The 23,115-nt window shown below is 52.1% G+C and overlaps 1 protein-coding gene across 2 annotated transcripts; it reads right to left on the bottom strand.

Moving 5' to 3' along the window:
• Positions 1–1,590: 1,590 nt before the first annotated feature.
• Positions 1,591–17,124, bottom strand: LOC126581085 (protein obstructor-E). 2 transcript variants are annotated; one of them, XM_050244523.1, is made up of 5 exons: positions 16,823–17,124; positions 6,933–7,142; positions 5,433–5,621; positions 5,146–5,356; positions 1,591–1,753 (listed from the first exon to the last, which is right to left on the bottom strand). In XM_050244523.1, the coding sequence occupies exons 1-5, from the start codon at positions 16,863–16,865 to the stop codon at positions 1,699–1,701; spliced, it is 708 nt and encodes a 235-aa protein (XP_050100480.1). In that variant the 5' UTR covers positions 16,866–17,124; the 3' UTR covers positions 1,591–1,698. The 2 variants fall into 2 exon arrangements, with proteins under 2 accessions (XP_050100480.1, XP_050100479.1); XM_050244522.1 differs by lacking the exon at positions 1,591–1,753 and adding an exon at positions 1,867–4,295.
• Between the last annotated feature and the right edge of the window lie 5,991 nt (positions 17,125–23,115).

The following is a 23,115-nucleotide window of genomic DNA, read 5'->3' as shown; positions in this document are numbered from 1 at the left end:
AATTAACACCCGCCCAGTGGCACCCGGGTACCCGGGTACCCCATACGTTGGCTATGCACATGGGCTATGTTTATAAACACAAAACAACTCTTTTTATCAACATTTATCCATGTTGACGTGTTTATCAATTGTTAATTAGGTAAACTACAATATTTTGATGAAAATTTCATTACGTTTGAGCTTTTCAACGAGCAATAGGAGAAAAATAATCAACATATTTTGAAACCTTTTATGTGCAATTTAAATTATATATTTTTTCTCAGACTGATTAAAAATGGTTCTTATAGTGTAATTTTCTTAACATATGAGTAAATTATACACTAATCTTCATCAAAAAGGGTTTAGGCGGCATTTTCGTAGACCACAGGGACCAATATACATGGTGCGTTCAGAAAGTAATGAGACTGGATTTTTCCTGACTAAACGGTTTGAGATAAGGTATTGAATTTTTTACGTCAACGTAGCGGCAGCATTTAGCTATTCAACGCACTTTATTTCATTCGGCTAAGACAATCTGAAAGAAAATGGGACGATTTTTCGTGAACCATGTTTTTAATTGATGTAACATCGTAGAACGCCCCCTTTCTATGGACCATTGGTCTGGCGCGGATCATTCGCACCTTCTTCCTGGCGCGGATCATCCGCACAGAGCACGCAAACAGAAATGTATGAGGACTTGATGAATTACTGGCACCAACGGAATGGTTTTCTGTAGGTCCGGATGATCCGCGCCAGACCAATGGTCCATATAATGTCCCCTTCTACGGTGTTATATCAACTAAAAACATGGTTTACGAAAAATCGTCCCATTTTGTTTCAGTTGGTCATACCCGAACGAACTAAAGTGCGATTGATAGCTAAAACCTTCCTCTACCTTATCGTAAAAAATTAAACACGTTATCTCAAACCGTTTTGTCAGAAAAATCAATTCTCATTACTTTCTGAACGCACCATGTAGCAACTGGTCTGATCTCATAGCTAAATTGTGCCCAATTAACTCAATTGTTTATGACTCAAAAGTGCCTTATGACAATTCAAAACTGATTTATTCGAAGAAATCAATAATTTCAATGACATATTTGCTGGAAAATTCGATCACTTTACGATTTTATTGCTTGCTTTACGACGTACGCGGTAGAGAATGACCGTACGAAGGGGTATCAATGCATTCTGTTCATTATTTTTATTGTTTTTATTGGATTTTGTTGTGATTTTTAAACAAAAATACGTTCCGAAGACTCTGAAATTAGTTCTAGAACACCATTTTTATCATAAAACTGATACAAACGATGATACAAGAACATAACAATGCAATGCGCATAAGTGGGGTACCCGGGTACCCGGGTGCCCAACGAAGGGGTAAACGCCGGGTGCCCAACCGAGGGTTAAAAAAACAGTCTCGTTAGCTCACCTTCTGCTTAAGCAACATGAACAGGATCACATGCAAAGTGATAAGGCATTCTCTCAGCGCAGATTATTGAAGTACATCCACAAAGAATGAATGCAAACACATAATACACACGCCGATAACGTTTATGCTTCTCTCCCATCCCGTTCGTTCCACAAAAAATAAATACTACGTTCTATTGATTGGTTTCTGGATTGTTTTTCTTTATTGTGTTAGAAAGGGGGAAGGGCTCCGCACGGCTCACAGAAAATAACTTACATCGAAGGGTTCGCTTACGCTAGTGACTAAAATTAGTAGCCTTTCTTCTGAAGGGCCTTGATGTCCTGATCGCCATAATAGTCCTCGCTGCAAATGGGGGAGAAGGAAAGTGGTTCGAGTTAATGCTTTGCTTTAAAACTCCATCCGCCGTCGATCGACTGAGCACAGCGTCCACTTGCACCAAGTAGTAGTAACTGGCATCAGACGAAGGAAGGATGGTTTTTTTGTCTATTTGTTTGTTGAGGTATTACTTCTCACCATACCACAATGATCACGCAATAAGAAGAAGGTGGAAGGAGGTTGATGTTTTTTGTGATAATGGGAGATGGGTCGGTAGTAAACTTAGTTAAAAACGACACCACCACATCCGTCCGTCCATTTGTCATCGTTTATTTTGTTGGTGGAGGAAAGTAATGTTAAGTGAGTACCGAGTGCTATAAACAGTTAGAGAACAACCAAACACACACGCGCCAACAACAGTTTCCGGTGTACACGACCCATTAGTACCATCAGTTAGAGTCAGAACGCATCCCAGCGAAGATGAAGATGTACCAGAGAGATGTACATCTCTGCTGTTGCTGCAAACAGTACCACCGTCCGTTTCCGGTTAAACTCAACCACCCGCACGCACGCACACACGGGGAAGGATAAGAACAGTAGAAAGTCAACAGTCACCAGAGTGAGTGAGCGAATGATGATGGTTGAATGGTTGGTTGGTTGGTTGGTTGGTTGGTTGGTTGGTTGGTTGGAAAGTATAGCGAAGTGAAGAAACATGGACAGTTCGGGGCGTGTTGTAAAGGTTTTAAAGATTTTTTTTTATTATTTCCTTTTTTTCTCTCCTTTCGCGCGTTTCAACTTCAACTCTCGAGTTTCCTAACATTGTTCTGTTCCGTTCTGTTCTCTCTCTCTCTTTTGTTTCGGTGGCGGTGTTCTAGGTATCGCTGCTCTACTTCACAGGCTAGATAAGACTACTATCAGACTACTATCGAGGATGAAAGACCGACCGACGACGGCTAACCGGGCGACGACTGTTTGCGGGTCGCTGTTTGCCCTCAGCCCCGTGGCAAACGAATGAGAGTTTATTGAGTATTTTCATGCTTTCGGGTTGAGAAAGAAAAAAGAAGGAAAAATCGGGGGACTGGGCTGTTGCTCGGACCCCCGGCAAGCAAGACATCAACAGATGGATGACAGATGGATAGAGATGATAGAGAGGCAGTTCGGCCAGCTCGCCGCAAAACATCGCAAACATGGCCGGGTATAAGGGGTAAAGGGCGTTTGTAAAATAAATAAGTTAATAAGTCCGGGAGAGTCACTAATCCTCGGGTGCGGCAGGTCGGGAGCAACAAAACGGGGGTGTGTTGGGGCGAAGGTCCAAGGCCCGCACCGAAGTAGCTCAAAGTAGCTCAAGAAGAGACAAAAGCATGGGCAGGGAAGGGGGCATACAAATCGCACACAAATGAACCACGAGCCACACTCAACGGAAGTCTGTTGAGTTTGGCTGTGAGGATGTAGGCGTTGAGTTGGTTGAGTTGAGGAGATCCAAATAAAACAGAAAAAAACGGAACCTAAAGGATTACCGGGATGGATCCTGGACCACCCCCGGGGGCCGTTACACTTTTGAATCCTTATCACTCATCAAGCATCAAGGGGTTGTTTTTTATGCCATTTTCTTCTTCATTTTTCTTCCAGCTCTTTCTCTCTTTCTCTCTCTCTCTCTCGGTGCCCCAGGAACCTTCCTGTTCTTCGTCCCATTCCACCACAGCATGAAAGAAAGGACCGTTTGATATGGGGTAAGGTATGGGCCAAGGCCAAGTGATACGTTCCCCCGTTAAGCCAATAACGCATCGCCTCCTGTCGCTGCCACCGCCACCACCAGATATTGTGGTCACTCAAAGGAAGGAGGAGGAGGAAAAGTGGTAGTAGGCTTCGCCTTATCTGTTTCCCTGCGACTGCACAGCCCCGCCTTTGACCGACGACGTCAATCTTCTGCGATCCCATTGATTAGGCGCTGATGGTCTCACGACTGCGGGGGTTGGGAGGGGGAAGAGGGGGGGGGGGGGGGGTTTGTGAGTTATTTGTTCGAATTCCCTCGCCGGCTCCCGTTGGCTTGAGATTCGTCCGGGATATTGCGATATTGCGCCAGGGTCTTCACCCCAAAGTCCTATCCAGTATCTAGTAGCTCGTTGATGGGGTTGTAAAGTAGCCATTTTAAAAGTATTCTTTGCCCTTTCTTCACACATACACACCACACATACATCCCAGCCCTGCTCTCTCTCTCTCTCTCTCTTTCTCTCTCGCCTTTTCTCTGTCTTTTCTCGTTTGGTCTTCCTCTGTAGCGTCTCAGTTGAGTGTTTTGCTATCTACTACTGCCGTATCCTAACGGGTTCTCGCTCGACGGTGGTCTACCGTCCCCTCTCTGTTCCCCCCCTGATTTCTTCTACTGTCTACTCCCCCTCCACTTTCTTCACTGTTCTTCGAGCCCGAGATGCCCTAGTTACTGTCCTTCGGTGCCGGACGGTTGGACTTAGTGATAGCTTTGGCGGGCGCACCACCGTTCTGGACGGCCAGACCGGCGAGCAGCTCACTCTTGCGGATGCTCTTCAAGTCCAAATCACCGTAGTAATCTTCGCTGTTGGGCGGAAGGGGTGTAGTAAAACGGGGGTTGGAAGATTAGATGATGGTTAGCGAAAAACAGAACAAACGAAATTAAGAATATTATTCACTCAAACATGAGCGAGTGCGAAGGGGATTGGAGGCGAGGACGTGGAGAAGCGTGGAGCGAAGAGTGTTTTCGAGTTGCTTCGAGGACTCCAGGGTCCTCGGCTTCTGCTGCCATTGTGAAGGGAAGTGTCTTTTACGTCGTACAATTCCGCTTTTGATTTCGAGCGGATTTATTCCGGCAAGTGGCCTCGAAAGGGGTAGGATATGCCTGCTTTGTGTGTGTTCGGGTGTGCGGTTGGTAGACGTTTAGTCTTTTTCGATTGATATTTAGGCAGGGGAGAACTAGACAAGTGACTCGGAGTGGTTTCTGCGGCCAGACAAGTCAGCCGTTTCCGTTTGATGTTATGCTTCGTCTGGAAGATCAAGCCTTCCGATATCCTGATCCTTCTCTTTCAACTGCAGACAACGAGATGGAGTGTACGGGGTTGGTACTCGACGAGGGTTCTGCCGTCTGCCGTCTACATTTGCTCCCCGGGGGAAGGATACCGAAAGTCTCACCCCAGACCGAAGGCGACTCAGTTACGAGTTAGATGATTTCTCCAAATAATTTCAAAAGAACCAAATTAGTGAACAAACAGACACACACGGAAGAAACACGCACACACAGGAAGAGAGGTAAGGGGGGCATTAAGCAACAAAACCAAAACAGGAAAGCGTCCCAAAACAGGCCAAAGGTAAGCCACCAATGCGGGGAAAGGGGGGGGGGGGGGGGGCGGTGGATAGTTGGGAAGATTTAGCTAGACAGCGGGAATGCTTACCATCCGGGAACGTCCTCGGGATCCTCGCAGTTACCGGTACCGTCGGCGTCACCGATCTTGAAGACCGTACCAATCGGGCAACCGTACTCGCGCGCGACTCCCTCCAGACAGATGTAGTACTTGCGGCAATCCTCCGGGTGGGCATGTCGCGAGAACGAACCAGCATTGGAGATCTCACCGGCGGCGGGGCAGGTGAATCCATTGGCTACCTCTACAAGGGGGCACGATCGAATGGACGAGTATTAGTGATGCAGCAGGAAGAACAAACATCGTCGTCAAAACCTTACCTTCGTTCCGGCACTCTGGCACCTGGTCGGCCCACATGCAGACGCGCGCATCACGATCGTAGGCGAGTCCGGGCGAGCACTGGTAGCGGGAAGCCTCACCGTTCCAGCAGTTCCAGAACACGTCGCACTTGGCCGCATCCGGGAAGATACCGTACAGACGCTCGCAGTGGGACGTGGAGATCGGAGGTTCTGTTAGAAGTTGAGGAAACAAAACGAGGTGGGGGGAATGGTTAAAGTGAGAAGTTTTATTCGCAATCCAACGAATACAATGAAATCCTGCAGATATGATGCTGCGTGACCTTATCAGTGGCTTATCCGAATCGCATCAATCAAAGTGACAATCGTCATTAACATCATCTGTCAGATGCAGTCCGATGGAAGCCCATTTCCACCATTACGTTTGCATCAATCAGTGCCAAGATTTTTCTTCACTTCGCTACTGCTGATAACACTGATGATGATGATGATGCTGCTAATGATGCTTCTATCTAGCGATCCAATCCAACATTTCTGCATCGCTGCTTTTGTGGTCTCTTCTCCGTAAATCGCATGCCAGGCATCCCAGTGCCTCGAAAAACAATTCCCCACAGCCTGCTGCGACGATGAAGGAACGCAGCAGGCTTCGATCCCGGGCATCCCGGGCAAACGAACTAATGAAAACATTCCAAATGCGTCCACCGAGCTCCGATGGCTAAGGGACTGCTGCCCGGTCTCCGTTCCTCCGATTAAATCACGTGTAATGGACAAATTTATAGATGTTTAATTAATTGTTAGAGCATCACATTGGGCACGCCGGGGCCCAGCGCGACCCCGGGGAGTAGCCCGTACGGCGACCATCATGGCCGCCACACGCCACCGGGAGCTGCTCTTTAATCAGCTTTTGCTAGCACCAAGCACCCGGCGGATTGTGGGAAATGTCGGTGAACGAATGGGGCTGGGTGGGAAAAATTTAATATAATTTTGAAATCAAATTTATTGCATTTCTGCCACGGCCACAGCGAGGCGAAGGCGTGCGAACGGATGCGAGCGATTAGCGCCGAGAGCCGACAGCGGAGAGCGCGAGCTGAACGAAGGATTTACTTCCGCTTTTTGGGGAAGCACGAGGTGGGGTGTCGTTGGTTGGTTGGATTGGTTTTCGGAGGAAGCTGGAAGCTGCGGATTGGGATTTCTGTCGCGCTAAAACCACCGCGCGGAGCTCTACCGGCCGGTAGCTCATTGCGATTGTGCCACGGTGGCCACTGGTCACTTGCGGAGCATCCAATAATGTGGTGTGTGCGCACACATACAGGACACGTGTCAGTGTTCGCTGGTGACAGGCCAGGTGCGGCCAGTGCCATAATTAGCCCGAGGGTCGAGCTTTGGAGCGGATCGTGCTGACCGCACCGACCACAGCTCCGATGCCTCCGATCGCGCTCCTAAACAAATAATCACCCCCCCCCCCCTCCGGCAAAAGGGGGTGGTGGTGCGGGGTCTGGAATGTATGTATGGCGGAATAATTACCTAGCTGGGTGCGGTCACCGCAGTCGACGTTGTGCAGGTAGTCGCAGTTCTCCGTCAGGTACTTGGAGTCGGTCGCATCGAACGCCAGCCCGTTGCCGCAGGTCTTCAGCTCGGCCACGTTGTTGTCACACTTCCAGTACTTGTCGCAGGAGCTCTGATGCGGGTAGAAGCCGAAATCGTCCGGGCACTTGAAGCTTTCCTGGGCCACGGCTGGAACATTTTGGAACAATCGGAAAAGAAACGAGAAAAAAACGAAAAAGGATTAGAGTGGCGTCATGCGATTTTTTTTATTTTTCTTTTTTTCTCCACCCCTGTAATTGGAATTGGTTTCAAGCCATATCCGTGGTGGGGGTGTGGGCACGCTATCGCCACCCTACAGGCCCTTCCCGGACATGGTGACGAGCGTCCAAATTTGAATGAAAACTGGCATTGCTGGCTGGCGTTGCTGGGGCTGATGGATGGTAGCGTTAGTGTGCACGAAGACCTCCACCCCCCACCCTCTCTACACCCTCTTTTCCACCCTTTTTTGGCGGATGGTGCCGTGCGGTGACGATGATTGGGTGTCATTTCTCAAAAAAACCCAAACCCAACGACCGGCCACCTGGTGGATCCATACCCTCTTAGGCCCGAAACACGGTGACCCCTCACAACTTCACTCCCTCACCCCACCCCACCCCCGGGGGGGCCTCGTGATGATGGATCGTTTCGTTCCAAGCGGCGGCAACGGGCGACGGCGGCTGTGTGATCAGGTGAATGATTTGTGACCTGTCGGATTTGGAAGTTTCTTTGCACCACTCCCCCCCCCCCCCCCCCCCAACCAATGGGTGGGCGAGGGGTCCATTTTCATTCCATAGTTTCATCACTCAGGCCACAAAGCATTCCATCTTCGCCTTCGGGGTTCGGGTTCTTTTTTATTCCACGCGTTTTTTTTTCCTGTTGGTTCTCTGTTAAAAATTAATCCAAAATGGGTGACCGTAAGAAATGGGCAAGCAGTGTGCAGCAGATCCACATGGATCCCCCTCCCCCGGTTCCTTTCGTTTTGTTGTCGGCATTGTCCCCCGGGTTCGGGTTTTTGCGGTGACCAGCGTGGTGGTGTGGCAAAAACACCCAAGAAACCCCACCAACGATTTGGGGGGAGCAAAAAACTGAAAACCGTCCAGATCCCGTAATCTTCTCACCAGCTCCAGGTGAAATATTGCGCACGAGAAGCCGGACTCTTTTTTGTCCTCCCCTTCACCCCCCACCAGTGGATGCACTGGTAGCTGGACGGTCGTGTACATTTCGTCAACCACCGGGCACCGTCCCCCGGATGATTAATGAACTCATCACTCGACACTCGTGGCTTGGTGCGCGCGCGAGAAGATTAAAAGTTGACAACCAACCTCAGATCGCAATGAGTCGAACAGAACCTTAGAGAACTGGCGGTGGACCGGGAGGGGGGGGGGGGGGCGGGATGGTGTGGTGGTCACTGCATCCGGTTGATTGTGGCTCGCGAGCCCAAGTGACCGTGGGTGGGAAAGCCGGAATCATAAATTCACCCAAAAACCGAACACCTGCAAACCCGGACCGGAGACCCGGACCGGAGACGGAGGAAATCTAACCAAAAACCACAAAACCGGGCAAGTGTTCCAGGGGGCCCCCGCACTCGGCTTATTGTCCCCAGGACGCACCGTTGTGCGCTTGGTGTTGTGTGTTTGGTGTTGTGGCTGCGGGGTCCATAAATCGTGCCGGGAACCCATCAGCGGCTCGTAAATCTCGCTGTGCTGTGACGCTGATAGTAATTACATCGGTAATTGCCATTATTTTTATCGCCTCGGTATGATCTTTAATTTATGCCTCGCAACGCACATCGGCGCCCATCGGATCGGATGGTCGATGAGTGGCCACCGGCCAGGGGGAAATCGATCGAATTCAAGCTTCATGCGGCCTTAAAGATGCTGGCTGGGAGGTATTTGGAGGTTATGTGCAGTCTCACTGCACTCGCGACTGCTGTTGAATCTAGATCTCTCGCCGATCTAGCAACCATCACCACGCAACCACTCCACGGAGGTGACATAATGGCTCGCCGCTTGGCCTGCTTCGCCGAAATGTGAACCAGATCGGCCCAAAAACGGGACGACCAGCGTCAGCTCGCGCCAGCTCATTAAAACCTTTGCGGTGTGGTTGAATAAGCGCCACGTCACGCCAGGTGACATATTTGGTGTGGTATGGTGTGGCCACTTGTGTGGTTAGTGGACCATCCCGTGGGTTAGATTCGATCACTCGAACGCTCTTGCTCTCTCTCTCTCATAAATGGCCCTTTCAATATGCTTGGTAAACACGCTTGAGGCGCCATTACTGGCGCTAGCTCGTGGATTCGTGGAAAAAAAAGGGTTTTAATTAGACCGTGGCTCGTCGCTTAGGATGGAGAGACTCATTTGCCCGGACGTCACGACGAGTGGCGTCACTGATGCATTTCTGATGCTTCGGTTGGAAAAAACTAGGGGAAAGCGTGCTAGGAAGAGATGGTGAAGGAGCTTTCTTCCATTTTCACCATCCAGCCGACGGTGACGGCGCGGGTGGATTTGAAAGGCGACCTCCGCGGGCGGATTTCCGGAGCACGATCACGGCCGTGTTCCGGCTCGATCTGCCTGGAGAGTTCATCGAACCACTCCGATTTCGTTTTCATCACGCTGCGATCGAGTGGTAATTAAGTTTCGCAGCAGCAACACGAACGAACGAACGAGCGCGATGCACGATCGCATCTCGATCTCGCCTCGAATCGTGTCATTGGACTCCCAGTGCTGACCATGAACGCTGGTAATTGTCCGCTTCCTCCGTAATGTCAGGCTCCAGCAGGAAAACCATCAGCAAACGCCAATTTGGTTGATCGTGACCACGCTCGCGATGCAAAGTGAAATCATTTCTTTGCGTTGTTGCAAATTTCGTTTGCAAAAAAACATCCCCCGTCAAATCGAAAGTGAAAAGGCAAATCAAGGGGATTAAGGGGCAGGGGATGGGGCTCACAAACACCATAAGTCACGCCAGCGCCCGATATGCTGCGGTAACGAGCTCGACCTGTAATGATGATGCCAGAGCAGCACGATGGGAAGAGGGCGCGCGGGTGAGAAGCTTTTCAGCTTTTCTTCCCTTTTCGGGCTGCGTAAACAAATCCCAAAACGCCACTGCTGCTGCTGCTGCTGCTGCTGCTGATTAGATCTTATTGCATCCCATCGGCCCCCTTTATGTACACTTCCGGAACCAGCAGGAATCGCAATTATGCGAGCGCCCGAAACGGAACGGAACGAAACGGATCAGCTCCCACGGTCGTCTAACCCTGCCTTTCTTTGGCCAATCCTTTTCCTCACGAGTCGTGGCGAAGCCCAGCGATTGTCGTACATAAACGAACAAAGGGCGAGAGCATATCGCGGAATGGCGCGCGATAAGACCGTCGTCGTCGTCATCGTCTCGCTTGATTATCTCCATTGTTATCCGCAAATGCCATCAACTGCTGTGAGGGGTGGAAGTTTGAGGGAGAGGGGGAGAAGGAACAGAGGGGTTGCGGTGTTCCCGCAGGCAAACGCCGGGTTCGCGAGCGAACGAGCGCGGGCCCCATTTTTACGACATCATGAGTGGATTGTAAGAAACTGTTTGCTAACATTTTGCAAAGGTGAGCGTCTGCTGTGAGGTCCTTTCTTACAACGGAGCAGGAGGAGAAGGAGGAGGAATGAGTTTTCCCTTTTTCCCACCCAACGACGACTACGACGACGACGACGACGACATCGAATGCCGAATCGAAACGAATCGAAAAAAAAACATGCAGCAAGTTTGGTAATAACCGTTTATTATCTTTCGCTGATCGGTGATGCGTTTCCGTTCGCCAAGGATAACAACACACGGTCGCACACGACACCGAGAGAGCTAGAGAGAGATAACCTGTCAGATAAGACCGCTTGGCGAAGAGGATGGGACCAAACGATGGATGCCTTTCGGCTGTGTATGTACCCGGCCTACGCCACGGCGTCGGCATGTTGATGTTAGTACCACGCGGGAGTAGATTTGATTTTAAACGATTGTTTGCACGACCAAAACGGTTTTTTCGGTGGAAAAACGGGGCTCGTTGGGTGAAGGGGAGCAACAAACCCTTTATCCGGTGAGCTACTCGATCGTGCTCGAGAAACACAGCCCCGGGCCGTTTTGCTGGCAAGGTTCAATGCATACCAGCATAAATAGCATGTTATCTGCCCGCTCCTCCTGCCCTGACAACGATACAGAAGAGAGAGAGAGAGTGCGTGACTCCTTAATAGGATGCTTCCATCTTTTCGGAACTGAAAACACCTGAAGCAGGAGGAGGAGGAAGAGGATTTCAAATTCAATTCTCGCTCGCGCATTACAACGCCGAACGCCAGTCCGTCCGAACAATGTGACATCTGCACTCCACACCGGAGGTCTATGGCCTTTGAACTGGCCTAGCTGCAACCTGGCAGCGGCTGACTCCATCATTGACAATGCAGCGCACATCACGACTGCCGACTGCATCCAGGACGTCGCTTATCGAGAAGCGAGGGAGGGGAATATTTATGCGTGACATTTCAATCGCTACTTTACGATTTGTGCGAATCCTCACGTCCCTCGGCCAGGCAGGCTCTAACCAGACGCCCGGTACCTCGCGAACAATGTGCATCCAAAGTCCAGCGGGGCCTCTCGCATCTCTCCCGACACCGTATGTGAGGTTATGTAATGGCTGCGGTTGCGTCCAGTGCCGTCCGAGGAAACCGGGAGGGCGTTAATGGATAATAGAATTTAATTAACACATAAATAAGCCAACAAACAACAGCACCAGCAACGGGCGGCGGTTTGCAACATATTCTGCCAAGACGCCATCGTCAACGTTGGGGCCGGAATGTGAAGGCCAAAGGTCTGGTTACAACTCTCCCCTCACCTCCCCGGGGGAACTCACTCAGCGACTCAGGGTCTATTAGTGTTCGCGTTTGCTCGCCGTGAGGTTCAGGTTCCCGATTACGGTCTGACGGTTTTGCCAAGAGACAGGAAATCAATCCCGATGATCTGGTTCACCTTTTGCCACAAAGGTGTGCACCATTGCGGCGGCCATTCCCGGAAAAGCGTGCACACCAAAGGCCAAAGCATCGAAGCCTGCCGGACCGAACCGGACCACAGAGAGCGGCCTATTGTCGTCGCTGGACCGGGTGGTGGATGCTGGTGTGTCTGTTGTGTGGTGAGTAAAAGTGAAAGTCACCACCACCATCACCACGATCACGATCTCGAGCGTCGAGGCGTCAAAGCGTCAAGGAGTGAACGAGACCGACAAGCATCCGGATCAGGGCCACGGATCGGATCGGATCGTAGGTGGTGCAGCAGCAGCAGCAACAGGCCACGCAACAGACCAATGATCCCGATCGAGTGTGTGTCTTCCGTGTTGTTGGTTTTCCACTTTCGCTCCCCCACCGGTGGACTGATCGGATGGATGGACTGACTCGATGATGTTAATGAATTGCGAAATATTTCGAACAAACAACAGCAACAACAACAGCAGCAGCAGCTACAGCAGCACTAGGAACCAGTTGGCCAGGAATGGTCGACCGGGCGCAGCAGCATCGGCAGCATGATTATCGAAGATCGAATTGGGATTGCGCAACCACCTTCTTCTCCTCATCTGGCTCCATGCCATCGTCGCATGTGTTGGGGCACACCAAACAGGCACCAAACAGGCACCAAAAAGGCCCCAAAACCAGTCCAGTGGCCTCGCCTGGCACTGCTGGCAGTGTGCTGGCTTGCTGGTCGAAGATAAGGCTCGGTTCCCTTGCTCCCGGGTTCCCCCGGGCTGAAGGGTGTCGCGCGGTATCCAGCGCGGTGACACAATCGCCGGATTATGTCACCGAGCGCGCACCAGCGGCCAGCTACGTTAAGGTAGCCGTAAGGGTTTTTGTCCGTCACCGCGTCGTTGAGCCGGATGATGAAATGGAATGGACACTGGATTTGAATAACATCGTGGCACGCCCTCCACGATAAGCTGAAGCGGACGCATTTGTTTTCGAAAGCTACGATCGCGATCCGAGCCGTGATAGCGCCAAGTTTCTGGGCCAAGTTCAGCAGCAGAGACAGGGAGAGAGAGAGAGAGAGAGAGATTGTCGTAAACGACAACGCCAGGGGAGGAGGAGGAGATGGAGTTCGTATCCGCATAGCGCTAGCGAGTGGCCACTGAAACACGCGCAAGCGCGAATCATTGCGCGAGCGCCAGCGCGCACACGTCTTGCAGGCACAATTAGTGCGCTTCCGTCGCCCTCTCCGCGCCGTAGTCAGTAGTAACGGTATGTTCGGTGTACGGAGGACTGTCGCACAGCTAGCTAGCGCGCGTGGCCGAGTGGCCTTACTTTCTAATCGAAGATCGAAGATCGTCACCAGCCGCAACCACCGTCAATGAAGGTCAACCTGTTTGCGACGGGGCACCGCGGACACCCTTTGGTTGACGCATGGCGACAACAAACTTGCAGCGCGCAGCACCGCTCTGCTCCAGATCCAGTTGATGATGCGCCGTGGCCACGTTCGAGGCCACGACTCCCTGAATATGGCGCAGACCGGTGCTGCCGTTGGTGGTGGTGGTGGTGGTGGAGATTGTTGGCGTGAATAGAGGTCCCCCCGCTTCGACCGGTAATTGGTGATGGTAATAGTTGTCCTCGATCGCTCCGAACCGCCGCGTTGCTCCACTTTCACAACTTCCTTTAGGCCTCCCCCCCCCCCCCCCCCGCCAGTGTGGAGCCAGTCTCGAACAGGCCGCTCACTATCGAGCCGTCCCCGAGTGACGGGGAGGACCATCCTCTCGGTGGGCTGAACTGGAGCACCGAGAATCGAAAGGGACTGCGGTGCCATTATCCCTTCGGTACGGCCTCATTGCCGCGTTGCGTTGCGATGGCGACAACACGGCACTTGGAAGAAGAAGGTCACCGAGGTCTCCTCGAAGAGGCGCAACTCAGAAACGAGAGGAATTCGGTTCCAAAAAACAACAGGCGCCCACAGCCGGGGGGGGCGATTGGCCGCTGGAGCAGTTCAATGTCAGGTGGAGGAGAAGATCGGTGCGCCGAAGCGTGTCGTCGGAGCAGTGGCCACTTGGATTGATTGTGCCATGATTGTCAACCGTTTACAACCGTCTACTTCAAGCTCCAGCTCCACGGTTCGCGCAACGATCGATGCACGCCTGCGGGGGAGGTACGAAGACGTTCTTCAAATTAACTAATTTGGTCACGCTTCGGCCCACGAAAGGAAATCGTAGCGGGCTGTCAATGAACTCCTCGATCGAATCCGTCACGACCTGTGGCCGTCGCGCCCCTCACAATACTCTTGACCGGGACCGGACAACGACACTTCTTTTTCTTCTTCACTCTCTTCGCTTTTCTTGTGCGTTCTGGACAATTCTCGCCCGGCGACTTACGACTCCCGGCGTGTGTGTCTGTGTTTGATGGATTCGCGTCACACGAGTTTGAGCGGACGTGAGCGGAATGCGCTCCTTGGCCGACGGTGTACCCGGTGCCGGTTGGTCCGTCGTAAACCGAAACGGCCCGTGGGCCTGAAGGCACTAAAAAGCGCATAGCTGGCATGTCGCCGCCATTTTGCTTTCACGGACGGGCACGATTTTAATATCGCCGGAGTGCAGAAAGGGGCCCCCGATGCCGGTGGAATACTAATTGAGCGATTATCTAACGGGAAGACATCATCGTCAAACTGTCGGTCGGTGACGGATGGCCGCTGAAGATGGAGAGGAGAAAGCCAAAAATGCCTTCAGCCGGCCCGGCCAGCCGGTGGATCGATCGCCATTCGTCGCGGTCGATGTGACAGACGACAGCTTCTGCGGGGAGTGTGGCGGAAAGGATCCGTTTTTTTGTTGTTGATTCGAGGAAGTGAACTTCAGACAGACTGGCGATAATCTCATTTACCTCGGAGGGAATGCCATTCCGTGTTCCGTGAGTTGGAACTGCGTAGAAAAGGCTTGACGTCACAACAAGCCGTGGCAGGACCTTCTGGATCGATTGTTACGGCAATCGTATGCTGCACAATGATTAATTAGCGAGCGTAGGACATGTTGGAATGCGCGCCCCCGATGATCCACTCTCCAGGGACTCAGACACACATTTCAGGCAACCCCGGAACGCGTCGCAAAGTGTTTGCTAGGTGTTTGTGAGTGTAATTTAATTAATTCATCCGTGGCATCACCACCAGCGCCAGAAGATAACCACCGTCCCTCGCGGAGGTGGGCGCTGCTCCTCAAGAAACGTGGACATGGCATCCGCGATTCACGCTCCTCCGGCTGGCAAACGTGGCGAGTAATTAGTGTAATTGAACGTATCTCTTGGAGGACCTTTACTCCATTCACCCGGTTGTAGCCAACGCTGTAGCTGAATTGCGAAGGATTTGCTACGGATTTTGCACGGAAGCACCGGCGTCGGGAAGGAGTGTCGAGTAGCGACCGCTGGGTGGCTGGGTACAACAAACATCAATCAGCTCCTCCAATCTGTCGAGCGGGCCAATCGAGCGAGGTATTCAATCCGGGCGCTAAGCCACCCCCCAGGTCGGGGGCCGGCTAAGCTCAACAGCTAATGACAGCTGCGGCTTCGCCGGCTGCATCCATCTTGTCTCGTGGAATCGCATCCAACAATGTCATCGTATGGCCCATTGTTGTGGTTCAAATCGGTGAATCAAGAGAATCCATTTAACAACGACGACGACGACGACGCCAACGCCCTCCAAAACGGTAATTACGTCGGTAAACGGTCGGTGAAGGGACGTTTGTCGATAAGAAGTTGCTGAAGTCTCCACCACGGGCTGGTCCGCTCATTCAAGGACAACCAGTCGATGTGATTTCCAAAGTGACCAATTTGGATCAAATTCCTCACTCTGCTCCTCTCTCTCCCACACCCCAATTCCATGCCGAGTGCATCGAAGTGCCTGTGGCTTGGAACACAGACTCTTCGACCCAAAAAGCTCTCTTGGAATCCTTCTCCTCCTGTCAACCAACCACATACATACAGAGCCAACCAGGCGCACACGGCATCGTAACATGAGCTCACAGGTTCGCGTTCTCGTGCACCTACCACGCCCAACCAGCCAGCGAGGTGGCCAACGAAATCTCGTTTTTGAATAAATTTCCATTTCCATCGCATCGCGTTGGCGCAACGTGGCCAGAATCGGCCAGGGCGCCGCTAGCCAGGGACCCTTCCTCTGCGCAAGCCTACGATCGCTTCGAAAAAAAACCGGCTGACCTCGACTCATATTTCGAGAAGCGAGGAAACGACAACGCAACAACCAACAGCGAGCGAACGAGCGCAACGCAACGCAACGCAACAACGAGATCACCGGCGGTGTGGTGGCTGGCTGACGCCAAGACCAAAAACCAGTTCGAAACGAAAGCGAAATCGAAATGGAAGCCAGGGACCGAGACGGATACGGAGACGGAGACGGAGACGGAGCCGGGCTCGTTCGCTCAAGAACCACAAACGATCGCGCTGCGCATATGTGGCCGCTCGAGATCAGCACACGATCGTTGCCGCAGGCGAAAGCGAAAGTATGCAATCGAAGTGAGCGAGCGATGGCGTGAAGGAGGAGGAGGAGGATGAGGAGGAGAAGTGAGTAGTGAGTGTAGGTGGAGCACCCACGATCAACCGATCGATCGTGGCTCCTTCCTCTATCTGTTTCACTCTCAAACACCTCCATGAATGCCTCGCTCCGCACACAGTCTCCGATACGCTGCTGCAGCTCCTTCTCCGGTCGGTTGTCGGTTTCATCTTGCTCACGCAGAATGCAACGCGAAGCGAGCGGTGGAATGTGTTCCCGCGCTGGAGTCACATTATGCCTTATGTTATTTGCTAGCCAAAAACCCACCCTCCGATAGGAGTACGTACCAGCTCCGAAGAGTGCAACCACGAACACTATGCTATACTTCATTTTGCTTGACTGTAGATGGAGTCCTTTGCTAGTGCGCTAAACGTTCTTGATCACACGCGTAAACGGTGGTTTTCACGGGACAACACTACTGCTGCTGCTGTTGCTCCGGCACACAACACAATTCGGAATCCGCTCTTCTTCTTTTTCTGCAAGCCACACCACCCACTGCACACTGAACTGAATCCCAAAGTCTAATCCAAAAGGAACGGCAAACAATCGGCCACAAAAATCCGGGCAACGATCCGTACGCAGTGCAACTTCCAGCAAAACTGTATTAAAAGGCCATTTTACAATCGGTTTTTATACCTCACCGCGGCGGGCAGGTGGTTGTGGTGGTGGAGCGCCGGTCGGTTTCTTCGGTTCTTCGCGCGAACGGGCACGCCACGCTCGCTCGCACGCCCCGTCTTCTTGGGCCCGCGAGCCGAACCGAGACCGATCGTACGTCGTCATCGTCGTCGTCGTCGTCCCCCCACAACAAGACGGGCGCACACATTCATACGTCCGAACGATCGCAACCGCTTGAGCGGCTTGGGCGGCTTCGTGCTCCACCAGCATGCCATGCCAGCCTTCTGGGACGTGGCCGGGCTCCCCCACTAAAGGGGAAAGAGTGGAAAGGGGGAGGGCATGTTTCGAAGTTCGACAGAAGGAGATCGGATCGCGTTGCGCGGTGTAAAAGCCCGATCGTCGTCGGTACCGCAATGTGTCGCCGTGTTGCAGCAGAAGCAGAAGGAGAAGGAAGCAGGAGGAAGCAGGAGGACAAGGAGGCTTCCTCCTCCACTTCACCACCTGCGCCACCACCACCAGGCCACGCGTCGCTGCGATCGTTCTATCGAGCGTTTTCACGGTGGGAGAAAAAGGCGTCCGATCCTTCTCGATCGTCGGGCGCTGGTAGTCAAACGGTTGTTTGAGTTCGCTCCAGGGAGGAGACGGGTGATGGTCGTGCGGGGGTCCCTTTCTTCTCGGACCTCTTCTTCATCTGCCCTTGTTCGCGCGAAACACAATTATCCCTGACGCTAAATAGTGCGCCAGTTCCTGGCCGGTGCCCTCCGCTCCGATCTTTACAAAACGATCGTTTGACAACCGACGACGACGACGACGAGTTGAAGGAGGGGGGTAATCAAGGCGAAAGACACCGTCATCGGTGTCGGTGTCCCTTTCCCCCCACCGGTCCAGCATGCAAAAGGTGAACAATCTGACGCCAGTGGACGGCTCGGCAGCTCGGCAGTAGTGGCAATAATTAGAAATTAGGCAGGAAAAGCACACTCACAAATACACATACACTCCGTGGCATCGTCGATCGTGAAATTGGTGATCGCGGTCAAGCACTGGCAAGCTCTTGATCTTGATGGTTGCGCACGGATCCGATTCGCATCATTTCCGCCTCGGCAACGGATGACCTTCTGTCTGACGCCGTCAATCCAGCCACCAGCGACCAGGGTCCAGGAGGAAGTGTGAACATTATGAAACAATGCGATCGCTCCGGCCAGCATCGCTCAGGTTACATAAATTAGCTTGCGCACTATGCGTCCTTGCATCTCCGTTGAAATCGTCATCGCCATCGCCATCGCCATCGCTGGTATTCAAATCGACGCGCTCTAACGGGAAGTGACGGTAAGGGCTCGTGGTTCCGTTATGAAGGCTACCGTTGTCGTCATCGGTCATGATGTTGGCTGAGCACTAAAAATAGAACAACACGTTCGCGGAATTTGAATTTGCTTACATGGTGGAATGGAATCCTGAGCTTAGAGACCTCTTTCGCTGTCCTTCGACTTCGCTAGCGGGGGCTGGTGAGTGTGTAAAGCCGCTCTTGGACTTGACGTGCAGTAGAGTAGCTCATTGAAGGAATGTTGAAATTGATCGCAATGGAAGGCATTTAGTGTCTTTATTTACCTTACTTATGTGGCGCTACAACCTGAGGAGCATGATCTTTCGCATTTGCAGATTCTTTAGCGATTGTTTTTGAGCGCCTTTGTCCTTCAGTTCGCCAGTTCAATGCTTTCGGAATCAATATCGATACGCCCAATTGGGTCCTACCATGCTCTCCCTCTCTCTCTCGCTGGTCATCTACCTGAGGTAAAAGAGGTCATTACAAGCAGGATTGTTGTCTGCTATTGGTGGAACATGGAGATCATCATACTATGAGTATAATTCCACGTTCTAGTAGCTTCTCAATTGTCCATATTCATCCACTGCATTAAATACCCTTCTGAAAATCCTTCTCTCCAACAAGGATCATTTCTGGACAGTGTCCAAGTTTTAGAGACGTTAATACTGGTTCTAAATTCGCCATATAGAGTTGCTGTTTCTCTTCAGCAAGCTCCTCGAGGAGATTATCTTCCTCAGCATAAAGTGTCGAATTGTCTTGAGTCCTCATTACATGCTGGATTAATAAAATTCAAAAATACAGAAAACTGTAACTAAATGTTGCCATACAGTAACGGTAACATTTTGTGGCCCAGTTCGCAATCCAGTTTCCCCTCAAATTAGCCCCTTTAAAAAGTCAACAACTTTTGCTCATACGTTTACTACCACACCGTGCACTTTCATCGAGATCACGATCAAGTTTCTTCTTTTTTATGTAACAAAACTATAAACCAAATGAACGGTTACCGGTCGCTAATTATCAAACGTGATCGGAGCGAGCGGGCGAACCAGGACGCAACCCGATTCCGCCACGTAAATTGTGGTTTTATTGAAGAGAAAATTATGATAATCCAAAAAACAAGCAGACCACGTGATGGGTGGTGTTTGTTTGGTGAATTATGCTGCTCACACCGTGCCCCTTTATCTGCATATTCTTCTCGTTCTGCCACCAAACCAGATCATAATCATCCGAGAGCCAACTCGTTTTGAGGTCAAGGCTTTTGCGCCTTGTCGCTGGAACGTCTCGGATCGGATGCTGGCCAGCAACTGGTGCGCAGCTGGCCGATCGTTTGCAACAGGAACGGGATCAGGACTCCAGGCGGCCAGTGCCGGCCCTGGGTCGAGTGGGGCCGAATGATGTAATCAGGACAATGTGGCGTCTCAACGGCGATGAAAGGACCGCCAACGCCTTTCCCGCACAACGATAAGACGACGTAACAGCAATTGAACCGGCCCCAGGCACCGTTATCACCACCGCCGGGTTCCACGCCACGCCACCACCAAAACGCCAATCGTCACAAACCCTTCTCTCCTGGCTCTCCTCCTCCCGGAAGGTGGAGCAGGTGAAAGGGTTCGGTTTGGTCTTTCCTCGTCGCCATCACGTGCTCCCGTGGCTTTTTGCCACTTTAGGGTGTTGCTGGGTGAGGCGGTGGTGGCCAGTGCTACCAGTGGAATTGCTGAAAGGGACCTCCCCGCCTCCAGCATTCGCGCAGCGGTGTGCCGGACATCATGAGACATTGGCCATTGGTCCAGCACTCCGTAGTGTCAGCATGATTTAGCACCTACTCGACTGTGAGCCACGTTGCTCACTTCACAGCAGCAGCAACAGCAACAACATACACATAGACAGAGCGACAGGAAGTGGATGTCGGTGGTCCCGGCGGTGTGCGCCCCTCCGAGTGCAACCGCAATTATCAAATCTATGCAAAATGAGCTCGCAGAAATCCACGCCACGATTGCGGGGCGGAAAGGGACCAAAACCACAGTCAGTGGCCACCTCCGTACACCTCCATCATCCCCATCATCATCATCATCCCCATCATCATCCGCATCAGTGGGTGTTGGAGTGCATTGGCACTCGCATCGAGCGCCAGAGGCACGCCATAGGTTCCGCTGACGGCATGCAATCGGTTCGTTCGCTCGCTTGCTGCTACTCCCGGTGCTGCCTTTCGTGCGACGTAGCCACAGGCGGTACCGCCAGTTCGTTCACATTGTTTGACATAATGCAGCATAATGGGATTGAACGGCGACGTCGAAGGCGACGACGCCCATCGTTGGCATCGCTGCTGCCTGGGTTCGCAGTCCGGACGGGAGATTTCACTTTCATCGAACGAGATGATGACGAACAGGCGGACAAACGGGACGGTCATCATGGCCATCGTTCGCTCGCTCACTCGATCGAATCGAAACTCGGGATCGTAGAAGGCGGGCGCCAACGTGACTGCCGTTGGTTGCTGCGATGCCGATGGTTAGATAATCAGCTGCGTGCGTACCGCTCTGGGTGCGTACGATGGGCGGTCCCAAGGAACGGCCCAAAAAAAACAAAACCGACGGCCGCGAAACCCAAAAGGAACGTGGAAAAAAAAAGTGGAACCCCGAGGGTTACACGATTCCCGCCAGAAGTCAAGCGCACAAAACAAATAAAACGTAAGACGTCCAGGAGGAGTCTCAGGAGAAGGATGGCAACCAAACCGCGCGAAAAACCCGTTTTTGATCGAGCGAGACCAACCGAGATGCTCAAAATGTGCGCCAGGAATGAAGGAAGTGTGCCACGCGGTGCGAAAAAACGAAACAATTCGCCATCCAACATCCGAAGTCAGTTTGCGGAAGGGCCGTGCCCCGCAATGGAGCCCACAGTCAGGGCAGGACAGTTACGTTACGAAAGTGGGAGGCTATCCCACGGGAATGGACCACACGGATGTAGGCCAACAGCCCCAACGCGCACCACGTTACGACGGAAATGATCGTGATGATCGTGAGCCACGGTGGCCATTGTCTGGGCCCGGGCGTGTCGAACGTCCTCAATAAGTCACCCTCACAAGTCTGCCACGTAGATTGATGGTCCCATCATCGCAAGCTTATCGCACGACTGAGCTACTGCTCGATCGAAAGACTTCAATCGGTAAGACACGAACCCCCGGTTGAAGACGATTCCAGCGATCAGCGACCAACGACAGGATGTGGTTCCGTTAGGGCACTCGATCAAGCCTGGGGGGGCACTCTAGTTTGCGGGCCAACACCGGTCACCGGTGCATTTGAGGATTGTGGACGCGACGATATTATACAATTCTCGGTAGTCATCGTCGTCGCCGTCGACGCATTCAAATCTCGCTGCGCGCACGTTGCATTGATATTCCGGCATCGTGCGCCACCAGAGTGGCCACCGGTTACCGCATACGATGACCACGATCATCACGAAAGGTGAACGTCCTCTGCGCCCAGCGGACTGAGTGAATTTGCATTGGGCCGGAGCATTTCTCGCATTACGCGTTCTACCTGCGGCCATTTCACACGGCCCGGCATGCAGGGACCATAAATCGGTTGGCCAATAAAACGAGGTGTTTAAGAATAGAATGCGTCGAATGGACTTCGGGTGTGCGTGCGTCTCGCCCCGAAGAGAAGGGACCTGGTCTGGCGTGTCTGCCTGATTTATGCCGCGATACTCCCATCGACGGTTCGTTTACCGGGAAGCAAAAGTGGGTGAATGTTGTTGTTGTTGTTGCTGATGTTGTTGAAGACGAGTCAGTCGCAGTTCAGCGAGTGTGTGGTTACCGCGAGGGAAGGTTTTCAACATCGGCATCGTCATCGGCATCGGCATCGGCGATGCGATGGTGCTTTCATCATTAGGAAAGAATGTTGTCTCGGTCGGGTGTTTGTGGGGAGAGCTAGTGAACCGAAAAGCATTCGCTTTGGCGTGGCCCTCGAGGGTGGGGGGAGGGGGGGAACGCATCTAAATGTTATACAATGCACGGCCGGCCACGTACCGGCCACGTACGTACGTAAGCCCATTTGGAAGGTGCCCGCACATACACATTCCGTCGATACCGTGACAAATGGTTAGCTGGAGCTGGCCTGCAGTCGAGTGCAGTCACCTGATGGAAGGCAGATTGGGCTTCCCGTGCTGTCCGGTGGCTTATATGCATCAATCAGGCAATCGCGTCACGTCATGCACCGCGTCGCGCGTTGACAACGGTCCACAATGACAGTTTCTCTTACTTTATACGCACACCAATCTAGGACGCCATTAATCGGTTTTGTGATTAATAAATTTTAGTAAATAATTTCCAACTTTGAATGCGACAGTATCAGTAGCTAATAATGTAATAATAATAATGCAAAGATCACCCCCCCCCCCCCCCCTAAAGTCTTTTCCCGCTTTTCGTTCATATTAATGTGATAATTGGCGTTCCGCACCGTTAGCTTGATTGGGCGTTTAACCTCACTTTACGTACTTTCCATCGCTTGCTGCGAGTTCGTTCGCTGAGCTATCGCGCTCATTCCATCATTTCACGCCACACAGCAACGGGCAGCCAGTGAGGCCGCCAACGTGCCCTTTCGTTTGGAATGAGTTTCCTCATTCACTTCACGGTATGGTGGTGGCGCCCGC

Source organism: Anopheles aquasalis, chromosome 2 (assembly GCF_943734665.1).
Source record: "Anopheles aquasalis chromosome 2, idAnoAquaMG_Q_19, whole genome shotgun sequence".
Lineage (NCBI taxonomy): Eukaryota > Metazoa > Arthropoda > Insecta > Diptera > Culicidae > Anopheles > Anopheles aquasalis.
This window is presented reverse-complemented; position numbering and strand designations above follow the sequence as displayed.

Bases quoted from the DNA above. Each gene is read 5' to 3' on its own strand.
- LOC126581085 (XM_050244522.1), bottom strand. From the start codon at position 16,865: ATGAAGTATAGCATAGTGTTCGTGGTTGCACTCTTCGGAGCTG. The intron at 7,143-16,822 runs GTACGTACTCCT...AAAATGTTCCAG, and splicing joins GGTTGCACTCTTCGGAGCTG to CCGTGGCCCAGGAAAGCTTC. The intron at 5,622-6,932 runs GTAATTATTCCG...AACTTCTAACAG, and splicing joins CGGTGACCGCACCCAGCTAG to AACCTCCGATCTCCACGTCC.